The following is a 15,091-nucleotide window of genomic DNA, read 5'->3' on the forward strand; positions in this document are numbered from 1 at the left end:
TATACCAAGACCATCAACTCCTTAAAAACAGAGATGTTTGGTAATAGCTTACTAATCACAAGCTGCCTAAAAACAAACCATCAACTTCCCCCTTCCCAAATCCACACAAAAATGTATATCACATTTTTGTATTGCAAAGTAAATTAATCTTCTACTTAATCTTACCCAAAAGAAACAGGCATATCATCAAAAGTCCTGTCTTGAATCTCAAGTTTCTGCTGCTTTCTGTGGAAATGCTTGGGGTGATCCCCTGCTGCAACTCATTGTTTCTCTGCAAGTTACTTGAGAGTGCAAAAACTTGAATTTTTAAAGCTAGCTGGAGTTAGCTGCATTCAGTTTTGCAAGGCCAGAGTAATTTCAGCTTTTGGAACTTTCAGTGAGATTTCTAAGTGTTAAGCTGCTCCTGAAAACAGGATTCAACAGTCAAACTCACATAGGCTCTTCTAACACCGAGCAGAAAGAGATCTAGTGCCTTGCAAAATTACACTTCTGAATCATTTCTTCCAATCAGGATTTTGCCAGAAGACTTTAGGAATTTTACATTCCATTCATCAAGCTAATTTGCTGGGACAAGTAACAAAGACTTCTTTCAGATATACATGATAAATCAGAGTATAGGAGAAAAATTTACAAGGCTGATCAGTACTAATTACACAACTAAACCCAGTCTCCAATGCCCATTCCCTGAACATGGGAGTGATACAAGAATCCCAAGTGGAAAGTTTGGATCAAAAGCCTAGCCTTCAATTACTACCTGCTAAGACCAGGGGGTATTAGGTGGCTCTAACAGCCCATCACCTGAAAAAGGTGCTGCTCCTTACTTATCCCTAAAGAAGCATAAAAGTTGAGGTTTTCATTGAGCATTCAAAGAAAAAGAAAATTAAAACAAACAACGAAGTCAGATAGCTTGAACTGCACGTCTTTTTTTCTTCCCAATTAAGAAACGGAACAATTTTACTCTAGGATGCAAAACCTTTTGGTGCACTCCGGAGCAAAAATTAAGCATCAGATTTTCAAAAACGGAGAGGCAGCATGTGACGTGGTTGCTGCTGCATTACTTATATTCCCAAGCCTCAGCTATAAAAGCTGTCTTGGCAAAAGGGTTCAAATCCCCTCACGTAAGTGATATATGGCTTGGGCAACCTTCCAGACGCACTTGTACCAGCTTAAGGGGTCACAGCTTCCACTCTACTTGGCACCACTCCCCTCTGACCCGCTGGTTTAAGTCCAACTCACTCCACGCAAAATTAGCTGGATTAAATCAAAGCACTAATTTAAATGGTTTCTGCTAACCAGCTGGATGTGAATTGAGACTGATCATGTTAACTTGTCTGCCAGCAGATCCAAAGGGACAGTAACTGCTGGAAAAAGAGACGTAACGAATACGCACAATCCAAATTTTCTTCCAATGGCACAGATGAATCCAAAAAAAGGCACGTGTCTTTGGCTTTTGTGCCCTATCAGTATCCTGCTGCTGCCAGCCTTAAGACTCTCAGAAAGTATGAACAGTATGGGAAGCCGGTGTAAAAGAATTTCCAATTTGGAAAAAATTAAACTCTGCCTGCATCTGCGGCTCTTCTTGGCAATCCTAGTCAAGAGATGCCAGCAAACGCTCTGGGAGCAAGGAAGAAAGAGTTCATATCCAAACTGCATAACCTTCCTGCTAACCCAGAAAGAGACGGTACTGCAATACTCATAGTAAGAAAAACCCCAGAGCCCATAAGCAGCATGACTCTGGTTATCAGCAGTATCCATACTCCACACCAAAGTTTCAGGTACATCCTCAAGAAGAAAACATGGGAAATTACTGCGCCTGAAGAAACCATAACCTTGCTGTTCACCTCGCCCTGGCCCAGCCCCACCAACTTCACTCAGCTGTTGCCTGTGAAAGCTGCTTTGAGAAGCAGCAGGAATGCTACACGCAGCTGGCTTTGGATGCCAGGAGCCTGCCTGAAATTTAGGAACAATCCATGGCTGGAAATGATGATCAGCAATGGGATTGCCTGACCTACTCTCTCTGTAGCCAGCACTGAAAGGGGGTTAGCTGATGGATTCCCACCAGCCCTTGCAGAGCAGTGAGATTAATGCTATGCATACTGGGTTATTGCTGTTGTTCTTACTATTATTATGTTATATATGCTATTTTCATACTATTGCTATAAAATCTCATGCCATAGCTGAGCTGATTTAATAAAGAAACGGCTTTGCCCTACACCACGGTAACTGCCACTGCCAGCAAACTTACAGTGCTTTTTCTGCAACTGGACTGAAAATACCTCTTTGCACTGAACAGCAACTAACGAACAGTAAGCAAAGTGCCTGCTGCTGAGAAGCATTTTCAGCAAAATATTACAAGCCAGGAGGTAATTCCAATAGATGTGAAATGGTGTAGGAATTAGTGGCAATAGCTTTTTATTCTTTTTGCAGACTCAGCACAGAGTAGCACTCTGCGTACTTCTATAGGAAAGTGGTATCACCTCTGTTAAGTGGATTTTTCAGACTCTGAAATAGGATGCTTTCCTGAAGATAAATTAAGATTATGGGACAATAAACTTCAAGATTAAAATAAGCGCAAACATCTGAAAAATCTACTCTACACGGAAGAAGGGACCAAGATTTCTTTGTCAACATAGTAAAGAAAAAAAATCTAAGCGGACAGGTGAGGTGTCTTTCTCAGTCTCTCATTTCTTCTTTAAAAAGAACATGATTAAATCTTCCTGTATTTCAAAAGGAACATTTTTCTTAGTGAACACATTTTGCAATTCACTGCAGTGCGGTACTTCCATGCACTTGTAAAACAACCTGCTCTCACAGAGTGAGAGCTTGAAACTTTGCACAGGCGTTGCATCAATGTCTGATCTTCATCAGTCTCTCAAAAACACACCCAGCCTCAGTCCATCCCTGAAAGGACTTTATCATTTTAGCTGAATGTTTTTTTTTTTTAAATAAGCAATGTGAGTTGTAATTGGCTTCCAAAAATCTCATCTCAAACAGTTTAACCCCACCAAATTTAGGAGTTGAAAAATAAGGTTCATAACAAAAGTGTTGTCATGCCTAGTAAGAGGTAAAATAACTGGCACAACTGTAAGGCAATGTAAATGTAAACATAAGGGAAAAGAATATGCACACTAAGCTATTGGATATGAAACCCACAGCTGTATCCTAAGTCTTCAGAAATTTCACCAGTTACGGAATTTGGTATTTCATAATTACATGCCCATTTCCCCAGAGAAGTCCCACTGTATTTAAAAAAGGTGAAGGGATGCTTTGAGTGCAGAAGGACAGTGACACCTCAGTGAAAACAGCCCCTTCAAAGGGCAGTAGCGGTGAGAGAATTAAAAGTGCTACAGGGTACACAGGCAGGAATGAGAAGTCAGCCTGTGCCACATGCTGTGCCTCTCAAGAGAATGACTGTCTGTCAGGAGCTACGGAAAGAAAATGCTGGGCTTTGCCCATGGAGGTGGGGAGGACTGGCTGCAGCACGACAGGAAAATCAGAAAGTGCAATAGGCGGAGTCTCCTAAATATCAGTCAGTGAATGGTTTTTCACCTCGCAGAGATGCAGCAGTCTTGCCACGCATCACAGGATCATAGAACCAGGTTGGAAGGGACCTCAAGGATCATCTGGCACGGTCTAGACAAGATGGCCTAGCACTCTATACGGATGAACCTTTGAGCTGTCCAGCGTTAGGGAAACCACCGCCTCCCTGGGGAGATTATTCCAATGGCTGATTCTTCTCTAGCTAGTGTCTCTATCCACCATGTCTCATGAAATCTCAGTCTCCAGAAAGGAAAGAGGGGCTAGCTCCACTCTACCATCATCATCCCTTCGCTAGGCCACCTTGTTTCTTTTCAAACACAAGATGTCTCAATAACTGTTGAAAAAATCATCATTAAACTTTTGCACTTTCAGATCTCATTGTAACCAGTCCATAGAAATAAATACAACTGCACTGAATCTGCTAGAAACGTTCCCAGTAGGGACATTGGGAAAACACACAGGGGACTCACAGCATTCTGAAAGGACTCCAGAGACAGGTTACGAATGCCTACCATACGACCATTATTCTCAGAATCACCTTGCAGTAAAAGGACCGAACAACCACATGGAGGAGACTGTTCTCTTTGACTTTAGTGTTATTCACTAAAAGGCAGTTGTGCTGAAAGTTTCCCACAACAAGAAACTCTTTTGATTCCAAAATTGCCCCACTAAGGGAAATCTCGGGAGTCGTCATTTTTTTTCTGGCTTTACGTTCTGGATTTTTGCCTGGGCAATGTTCAACCAGGAACAAAATCTATTTAAAGTACATGCATAGTACATATTATGCATAGGTGTCAAGGGATAGGAGTAGGTTATGAAACACAGAGGCTGTGACATTTCACAAAAAAAAATATTGTTCAAAGAGCTCAGGGAATTGACGCTATGAAGTCATAATCCAGTTTCCCCACCGGGCAAATGGTGAGACTAACAATATGTTAGTTTGTCCTAAAGCAAAAGCTGACCTAGAGGAAGTAAAATAGCCGCACACAGCACTGTGACTCAGTTCTTCAAAACTGTTACTAAAATAATTATCAGAAAAAACACCTAACTCTATCAAATCAAATCACAGAAACAGCGGAACAGCAGGAATAATAGCAGACTATACCCTGATCCTGTTTGCAAGACCTGAAGAAGAAGGAAGCCTACATGCTTCCTTGACATGTGCTGTATTTTTATTTTTATTTTAAAGAAATTCTAGCTTCTATCAGCAGAAGACACAGTGAGTAGTGAGATAACCCTACAACAATGTCATCTGCTTCCAGAAACTGCTCCTTCCAGGCAGCATTCAGCACAGATGTTTCAAGTCTGCTATAGACCCAGGCTCAAGGTAAAATACCAAGGGAAACAACACATCATCTTCAGCTTGTTCCCTCACAGTGTTGGCCAAGAAGAACAATGAAGGCAATTGGTGTTCCAGTTAATTTCTGTGTGTAAAATATTCAACATGTAAGCACAGAAGAGAAAAACCAAACCACAACAACCTTTTAAAAGAACATGCATCAAGCTTTGTTTCTTTTCCAGCGCAGAAGAATGGAAACCCTCCCACTGACTTCAATGGAACTAGGCCAGACCCTGAAATTCTTCACATAAAACTTCCATTAAGGAGAAGTTGCATATTGGCGTAAGGCATTTCGATTTTATCCCCTGCTTTTTCCCGCTTGATAAACTACACACTTGCAGCACATAACGTCTGAAAATGAAGCTTATAATACAGAGACAACTTTCTGAGGCTTGCAATTGTATTGAACATAATAGTAAAAACTGAACACTAAGAGAATTAACATGTATAAGAAATTAACATATTTTGGTTTATTATGTAATAAGTTCATTTAAGAGGCTTATAATAACTGGAATCTTATTATAAAACATGACAAATAATGGTAAAATGTCATTGGTTCAATGGACCAAGTTAATCCCATACTTTGCAACAGCTGTACTACTGGTTTTAATATTGCACTTATGGCTTACAAAACAAAGCTCCAGCAGAGAGACAAACGACTGTGAAAAGCAGGAACAGACAGAGTGTTGTTACAATTGTACAGCTCCCATTTTGCACAATTATTTTCACGTTACTCACACTCAGACAGCTTTTGTGGCCATCAGTTTGCAAAAAGCTCAATTCAGTGTTTGCATTTCAACAGCTTTATTTCTAAATGCACTCATATTAATGAAAACATCCAAGTATTTCAATCTAAATATAAAGAGGCTAAAACTCAAAACATTCAGCTGACTCCATGTGAGTGAAAGTAAAAGCACTTTTGAGCTCTTGGATCTAGTGATGTGCCCTGGGCACAGTCTAAACTTGCACCAGGATGTGAGCAAAGAACAGCCTTGTATCTTGGTGTCAACAAGGAGAAAACCTAGGAGCCCTGGGCAGGAGAAGACCAGGACTGCCAAGTGTTGTGTGGCACCACTCAAACTAGAGGCACCCTTTGTATTTCAGTGCCATTTGGTACCCTACCAGTTTCCAAAGCAGTCTCCCTCTACCTCTTAATACCCTAATACCTCAACCAAACTGTCTTTCTTTTTAATTAGTGCACCCCAAATAACAGTGATGTGTCTTCTACAGAAACACAAAGGTGTAATTTACACAGATCAAACCAACAAAAGAAAAAACCTCAGTAAAGAGCCTGGAAGAAATTCAAGCCCAGCATAACCAGAAATAACTTCCAAATGTCTCAGAGGTGTGGACCAGGGCATCCCCTGTCCCCACATCTTGCAATTAAGCTGGCTTAAAGTTAAGAGAGACTTGCTCACAGCGAGATGGGCCTTTCTTACCTTTTGCCACATTTTGATGAAGAAGAGCTCCCCAGAAAAATTGAAGAAAACATTGGTGTCGTAGGCATCATCCCCAACGTTAGAGATCGAAATGTTAAGTGAGATGTTCCTCACCGCTCCCAGGGCCAGGTAGGCAGTTCTGTCGTCAACACTGTAGGCAGAAACAGTTACACCAATTTAACTCTAGACAACTTCCACACTCTGGTCTGTCTTTCTTCCTGCTATAGAAGTATCACAACTCAACTGCTTAAAATCTCAGCAGTCGGTAATTCAGGAATGTGCTGTATGGCCACTGCATAGTGTGGGGGGCTGTACTGGGAATGAGCAGCTCCTGAGTCCTGGTTCTGACACTGCCTTTTGTAACTGTAATGAAGCCGCATGATTGTCATGTGGAACTAATTCATGTGACTTATTGTTAATATGGTTTTAGTGAGAATAAAATACTTGAAGACTGTAATATAACTGAACAGAGGAAATGCAACAAGTGCAAGATATTATGCCCACATTCAAATACACAAGCTATTTCAGTTTGTGTCTCAATAATTCAAACTTGTTCTAACATTCTAGTAACTTTCTGAAAAATCTTCTTAGAGTTATGCTATGGATATCAAAAACAGAAAAGATGGTCAAATAAAATCCAGAAAGTGGTGTAAGTGGAAAAATGTACGGAAATTACAACAAATATCCACTATGTGACTGATCTTTCTTCAGGTGTTTATGCTGGACCTAACATGCTGGAGTGATCTTCTATAAGTAGAATAGTATGGGAATGGTTGAATTAAAATTGCAGCTATATATCATGAATCAATACAATATTGTAATATGGCATCACAGATTACGAACACAGACATGCACACAGAGAGGAAAAGATAAATATTCATACACACATTTATTATTTGGTATTTAATCATTCTAGGCTGTCTAGAAGATGAGCTAACAAGTAGGAATAAAGGCTAAAGATAAATCACTAGAAAATACAATATCAGTGCACAGATCTGCAGGTCTAGGAACTAAAAGTACAGTAAAAGATAATATGAAATATACCAGGTATAAATGTAAAAATAGCCAAAATATCAAATTTGCTACAATTCTTATAACTGGAATCTAAGACCATTCATACATCCTGCAGAAACAAAGACAGAGTGTCACAGAGAAAACACTGAGTAGCTTGTCAGGAAAGGGCAGAGACCTCCAGCCACACAGCAGGGGGATGCTCTCTATTTCCTCTAGGGGATAGACAGCCCAAAAGTAAGAAAGAACCACCTCTGAGGAAACCATCACACCATCCAGCCTGCCAGACACTGTTGCACAATGCACGTGCACGCAGCAGCATGCAATGGCACAGAGAAATCTGTAGCCAACCAAGACACCTCTCCTTCAACCAATTTCCATAGAGGAGTGGCTGTACTGGGACCTACATGCTGGCACACACTGCTCCTCTGCTTATCAGCAACCCTCCGAAAATGGCTTGGGTCCAGGTTGTGAGCTGTGTTTAAAAGGCAGCCTGTCCTGCCAGCCCTCCTCTGCCATCCTTGCTCACGGTACTGCAGCCAGAGCACCTGCGTAAAAGTGGCATTTCTGAGAATGCGGTGCTAATAAACCCTTCAGCATCTTCTGCCAACCACAGCCATAACAGACCTCCAAAGGCAGGGCTTGCTGTACTCTGTCTCCTTGCGTTTGCCAATCAGTTTCTAGATGTGGGTTTCTGAAGGTACATGCTGAACCAGTCAGGGGGTCTGGTGAATGAGAAGTTCAGAGGAAGATGGTCTAGACTCAGTCTTTAAAGCTGATGGCTGTGGATTGTGAGTGTAAGTTTTCCATGTAACACAGACAATATTTATAGCATATCTGTTTCCTGTACTTACTTTTATTATGATCTTCATTTATTAAGCCCAAAATTACAGCTTACCATTCAATGACAGCTCCTTATGAGGCAGATAGAAGTCTCCAGGAAATGTGCCTGCTTTCTCATGCTTACAATCACCAACCAGTCCTCCCAATAACTGGACGCTTTGCTTTCTAAACATTACGGTTTATCCTCATAGTCAACTATCAATGCAAATAAACATTTGCAAACGTGTATGCAGTGCAGGATTGACTGCAAAACTAGTTTGAGGTCCAAATCATTTGAGTTGCTGTTCCTTATACACCAAATTAATGGCCTAACTATATGAGAGTACTTGGAAGCATTTAACCTTTTGGCCCTAACTTCAACATTTACTGTTGAAAAGCAGACAAATTATGAAGAAGCTAAACAATCTGCTGGGATTTTCTAATAATAAGAAGAGCATATTAAGATGCAAAGAAGTAAAACAACCATTTATTACTGTGAATTATTTCTCATTAACTTTATAATCTCACTTCAAAACTTAATCAGCATCTATCAAACCCATTAGCAAAATCTGGAAGTATTGCTTCAATAAGCAAAGGAACATTACAAGATATTTATCTCATGCAGGGTTGATACTAAATGCAATGCACACTACAGAATCCTCTCTGAATTGGTAGTAGCAGCACTTTGAGATTTAACACAAAGTCAAGACAATCGACAATACTCTCCTTCCTACTGAATAATAAAAAATACTCAGAATGAAATCCTATTTAAAACTAAACCCACAAAAAATAATGTTAAAATAAACACCACTGGGTCGTGTCATTCCTTTCTAAAGCTACCACTCCTCCCTTAAAATTGCATCATACCAAAATCATGTTCATAACAACGTTTTCCTCAGCAGAGAAAGAAACCCCACTTTCTAAGAGCACACTGTAGTTTCTTCTACACAAAATTCACACACTAATTAACTCTGAAAAGCCTCACTGATTTTAGGCTGGCAGAGGAGTTTAGTTGTTCTTCTGAAAGGCCATATGAGATTGTGCTGTAAGTCCCATTTTAAGAGAACAGCTTTCCAAGTCATTAAATCTGTGTACATCTGGAATGAATCAGGTTCACCTGCAGAGAGAAGAGGATTAGGAATCTCCCTGTTCACAGGGGAGCTCCCAGGCCCTGTTTGCTGCTTGAGAGAGTAACATCATGGGGCATGGACAGTCTGCTGTGGTGCTGGAGCAGCTCTGCTGCCAACTCAGTGCCATCCTGCTCCAGTGCCAGCTGTGTATTAAGCAGCCTAGCTGCCAAGTCAAAATACGTCAACTAAAAAACCGTTGTCACCTGCCAGAAACAAGAAAACAAACTAAAGCCACCCCTTCATCTCAACAAGGTATGCCAAACAATTTAAGAAATGTAATCAAGCCATGGCTTTCAGTTTATGTTTTGTTGGATGAGAACTACAAAGCCACCAACATCCTCACCATGGCCCTTGTAACCTTGCTTACATCAAAATAAAAACAGACTCAAAGGGAAAAAAAAAAAAAGAACAGAAAGAAAAGAAAGGGAAAAAATAGCAACGTATAATCACTTAATTGGACAGAACACCACCACGTCATTACATCAGGTACTACACACAAACAATGACCTGAGTAAAAGTTCTGGGTAGACTGTAGACATACATATACATTATATATAGGCAACCACATTTGTACATACATACGTACAGGCACATGAAGGATGACAAGCTATCAATGTTTGCATGGAAAGGGAAAGAAGTTTGACATTTGGAAGCACTAAATACCTGCAGCTTTCATTCACATGACCCAGACTTGCTGGTAACAAGCAGTTCTGAAAATCGGGCTCCAAATTTCTGTCACAGTTTTGAATTCACTGGCTGTGGTACTATACATCAAACAAATAGAAATATTTAACATTTTCCTCTTAAGTGATTAAGAAAAGGAAAATAAATTCCAGGATAAAACAAGTATCATCTCTTTTGTATGCTTTAATGTTTGTTAAGAACGTAGAGCCACGTCATTGCACTATGGTCAGTGAGGGTAGAAAGAGCAGATGGGAAAGGCAAACTGAAAAGATCGGCGATTTTCATTTCCCCACCTTCCAAGATGCTGGTGTTTTTATTAATGTGGGTCAGGGGAGACATAATCTGCATTCCAAAAGTTGGCAGGCACATATTTCTCTATTTCCTGAACTAGAGAGAATTTTTTTTAAAAACTGAAAAAGCATTTCCTCTCAGCCTCCACAGATCATACACAGGGCAAGGAATGTGACAGGGTCACATTTACCCTCTTAGTCTGGGTCACCGACTTTCCCTTTTATATTAGGAGCCTTTCGTTCCTTACAGCAAATTGGCACCTTCATGGATAAATCACCACTATTGCTCAACGGACAGTGGAAGTTACAGCTGGGGTCAGTTAGACTGCAAGTGGGTAAAAATGCTCCAAACAACTAAATCCAATCTGTCCTTCATCTCTATCAGATGAAATTAAAGAGTCCCACCTTCTTCTTTTAAATCAGTAAAAGGTGTGAGTTAACAACATTGATGCTGTGACAGATCCAAACAGATTTCTGCCTTCACCAACCAGTACTGCAGTTGTCTTCACAGTTACTGTGACACTTGAATATTAATTTTGTCTCCACGGACTCTTTACACCGACCCTGAAAACCTTTTTCCTGTTGGGTGTTTACCACAGGCTCCAGGATTAGCTGAACTTTGGGAGGAGTTTTGCAGATACATAAACCTCAAGGGCCAATGAAAAGCTGAAACCCTCAGCTGATCTCTTGGGAATTCATTAGATGTCTCAGTGCAAAACTGAGAGGTAGCAGCCCTATAAACAAATCCAAAACATGCAAAAATCTTACATAGCCCCACGAGGAGCAAAGCGATTGGATAACCAACCACGTGGTTACATTGTCTTGCCATCGCACGTGTGTTCAAGGTCAATTCTCTGCAAAGTTCACAGTCAACCTAGACTAATGACTCGACTCAAGATATCATGGCTTATTCTGGATCAGCTGAGCTGCTGCCTTCCCACTCTTGCATTGACTACGCTAGCAAAGGTGCTGAGACCACATGCAGTTGATGACCACAGCCTATCTGAAATATACTAAGCCAGCTATGGTAAGCTAGCTCCGAGCCCATTGAGTCATTTCATTAATGATCTTTTCTATTTCCGTTTCTCAAGTGAAAACTTTCCAGTGTGCTCTGAGTAGAAGATAACACGAGGCGATGGGAAAAACATAACAGAGAATTCGAGGAGTGGTCAACCAAGGTTCTGTGTCAGCAAAGCACAGTTTGGGAGTAATATCATACCAATATTGCTCCCTAGGAAGACTGAGTAACAATGTGCCAATGTTTCCCCACAGGAAGGGACTGAATGTCCCGTATGAAAAAAGCGCTTACGGCAGTAAGCCCAGGGCCAAGGCAGTGGAACTGCTCGTGCCGGTACCCTTCTGGAGCAGAGCTGCTGTCTCTAACACTTCAGTTCCCATATATACTGCAATTCAGGAATGCAGCACAGAGCATTACCTTTTCCATCTTTCCTGCACTTTAATTTTAAAAATGAATGCATTTGAGTACTAAACAATGGGGGAAGAAAAGCCATTCTAGGAAATCCTTTTTGCTCTTTATTATGGTATTGAATCAACAGAGTGATTTCTACTTACAGCTAGTTACCATACATTCAAAGCTTCCCTGGAAATTATCCTCTTTTCCCCAAAATGTAGTTTCTCCACATAAATCCTCCATAACTACAAAATAGATAGTAGTTCCATCCAGCTAGTTCCCAGCCACCTATGTCTTCAAATTTTTAAGTAAAAAAGCAGGGCACAACATCCACATAAAAAATACCCCTTATCATCCTACAGAAATCTGATGCCTTTTATTATTATCAGCACTTTCAATTGTACTCAGATGTTCACAACCCTTTATAAACAGAACTGAAGGATCAATGGGGAAAGAACCGCCTTTGTTTTCACACAGTGTTTACTCCAGGGAGCAGCTTTTGGTTTGAATGGAGCTGGTTTATGAAACTGTCACATGAAAGCAAGATGAGGCACAACATCTACAGAAGCTCTAATCTAATCTTTCATCCTTGCAAACACACATACAAATCATGATCTTTTATAACGAGAAGCAGCCTCCTTGAAATCAATGGCACTGTGCTCCCAGGACAAAGTTGTCCCTGCACGTGTGTGTAAGGCAGCATCCTAAGGTTGGAACACAAACAAAAACTAGTTACTAGTGGCAGAAAGAAATGCCAAAGAAAAACGGTACCAGGCATGTAGCCGAAAGTTGCACACATCAGCCCAATGCAAAAGAAAAAAAACCCTCTATGTTTTCCCTGTTTGTTAAAATACTTGAAGAGGTCTGTTAAAAGAGGTGATTGTTGACCATAGATCTCGCCTTGAAATTTGAGGATGAATCAGTAGCACTTTCTAACATACTGTTTCTAGGAATTAGATCATTAACAAAGTCATCACGCAAACCATGTATTTACCACAGAAATTATGCCTTCAGAAACAGAAGACATCTATTACTAGATAGCATCAATCGCTTGTCCCATTCCTGAGATGCTGGGGTGCAATACGTAATTTAAAAAGCATACTCAACTGAGCATCAATGAGGGAGAAAGAGACCAGTGCCCTATACAGCAATCACTTTCAGATGTCAATAAAAGGCAGTAAATCAGAGATGAAATGTTAGAAACAGTACAAGTTTGTTACTTTAGGAAATCAGTTTTGCAGTAGCAGGTGTTATACATCAGGAGTAAGTGATGTCTAAACATCAAACATGATAAGCAACTTATACCCATATCAGCACATTTCCTCTACAGCTCATGCAAAACCAACAAGACAATTGACCCGGTGACCTGTGAAGAACCTCAACCTTACTACATTTTGTAACTGCAGGACATACTACAGAAAAAGTTCACATAGCTGCATCACAAGAGTGTGTGTATATGTATGTATGTATACATATGCATGCATGGATGCATGAGCCAAGGTATATTCTGAAAATACAAAACAATGGTGCATCTGCTTCTCACTGTGGTACAGTACCAAGAATTTCCATCTCTGGAGGCACCTAATGTATGACAGCGCTGTCTGAGATTAAGTTTTTGTATTGTTAGCTTTATACTTCAGTTGCTAGAGCAAGAAACAATACGGTGTCTTGAACTATCTTAGGTCCATAAAATACTGATGTTTAGATGTTCACAAGGAGGGACAGGTTATAGATTAGTTCAGCAATGAATTCAAATTATATGAAAGAACATCTCTTTAGGATCTAGTTTTAAAAACAAACAGCATAATCCTACTCCAGCAGATACAGCCAAGTGATTCTTACAAAAGAAACCCAGTATTTAAGAAGTGATAAGACTGGCCTGTACAGTATCCCTGACTGATTATCAGTGGCCTATTAGAAAACAGAGATTGGGAATCTGTATTCTTGTATGAGATGTGGACTACTGAGGTTTGTTACCACTCATCACTTGATGGCTCTATTACAATCCATATGGGTTCAATCACCATATGTTCAAAAGGAACAGGACTGCCCACTGCTATCAAGCTGGATTTATTTATTTATTTTGGGAGAGATTTATGAAGCTCTGAGTGCAACTAACCAGATGGAAATCAAAAAAACATTCCTTCATCCCCATTCACCCTCAACAAGGGAAAACATTCACTCATTCCCAAGACGATGCTCCCTCTGCAACTTGTACTACATCCTGATTAATTGTGGGTTCTGCTGGGCAGCCCTTTCAGGAAACTGCAAATCTGATCCTGGATAAGCTACAACAAAGTTTTCCATGTGCCTCACAAATGCAGCATTCAAGACACTAACAACTGTCTGTAAAAGATAATCAGAATTCCGCTTCCTGGATTCACCAAAAAGACTAAATTCCAAACAGAATTACTAATGCACTAATATACATGAAACAGCATAAGAGTTTCTTTCATTGCACCCTTTATAGTGCAGTAAATTACTCTGACATAATGTTATACTACACTATAATTTATGAAATCACTTAAATCACAGTGTGAAACTTGGTATGACTTTTTGAGAAAACAGAAAGCAATCCACTCATACCCATCTTTCCAACGTTTTGTCATTCTTTTCTCCCTGGAAATAACTCTTTTTGTAGTTCAAAAGATCACGAGTTAGGATAGCACTAGGGTATGACCAACTAACCGGTGGGCAGCACATGCCTGCAGTGGGATCAGTCATGGCTCCATATTCAGGTCCTGGGAGTTGGGAATATCCGTGTTGGTACACACAGTTTTACACTCACAAGGTCATGACTGAAAGCTCAAGACCACTTTCCTAACACTAGAAATGCTAAACCATAGCATTTGCTCATTTTTCTTTTGTTGTTTTTTGTAAAGCAGAAAATTAGCTCCATCTGAGCAGCTTGACTATTTAGGGTAGCCTGTCTAGGGCAAACAGAACGTTGAAAATATTTTTGAAAGAAGTGTTTGTTCAATGAAAGATAAAATAAGAGAAAACAAATTCTTCATCTGCTATGAATGAAGAGGAAGGGAAAAACAGATATTATCAGAGCGTGTAATTAAGCTCCAAATGAAAGGATATTGTTTTTCCTCATCACGACTGTTTTGTTAAGATGCACTTCAGGGGCATAAAACCACAACGGGCACGCCATGAAACGTGAAGCCTCTTTGGAAACAAATCCCTGTTGTGTGATCAAAGGAAGATAAGTGCTGAGGTGCGAGCCTGGTCAAACTTAGGAAACAGCTTTGCTTTCCACATTAAACCACAGGCTTGCAGCTTTTCTCCATGGGTTTTCAAAAGTCTACGATCAGTGAAAACCTTAATTTTTTTTTTTTTATAAAACACTACTATATTAATGAGATACACTCAAAAAATTTTAAACTTTCTGATCAAAATTTTATGGTTTTGCTCCTTCCTTC

At 40.1% G+C, this 15,091-nt stretch overlaps 1 protein-coding gene across 1 annotated transcript in view; it reads right to left on the bottom strand.

The window, feature by feature from the left end:
- The window catches only part of ITGA9 (integrin subunit alpha 9), a 223,247-nt gene that overhangs the window by 71,075 nt on the left and 137,081 nt on the right, over positions 1-15,091 (bottom strand). The window contains exon 18 of the mRNA XM_086468071.1: positions 6,319-6,469. Within this exon, the coding sequence (XP_086324197.1) occupies positions 6,319-6,469 (151 nt within the window). The remainder of the gene's footprint in view (positions 1-6,318; positions 6,470-15,091) is intronic.

The sequence above is a fragment of the Leptosomus discolor genome, chromosome 7 (genome assembly GCF_034619465.1).
Source record: "Leptosomus discolor isolate bLepDis1 chromosome 7, bLepDis1.hap2, whole genome shotgun sequence".
Lineage (NCBI taxonomy): Eukaryota > Metazoa > Chordata > Aves > Leptosomiformes > Leptosomidae > Leptosomus > Leptosomus discolor.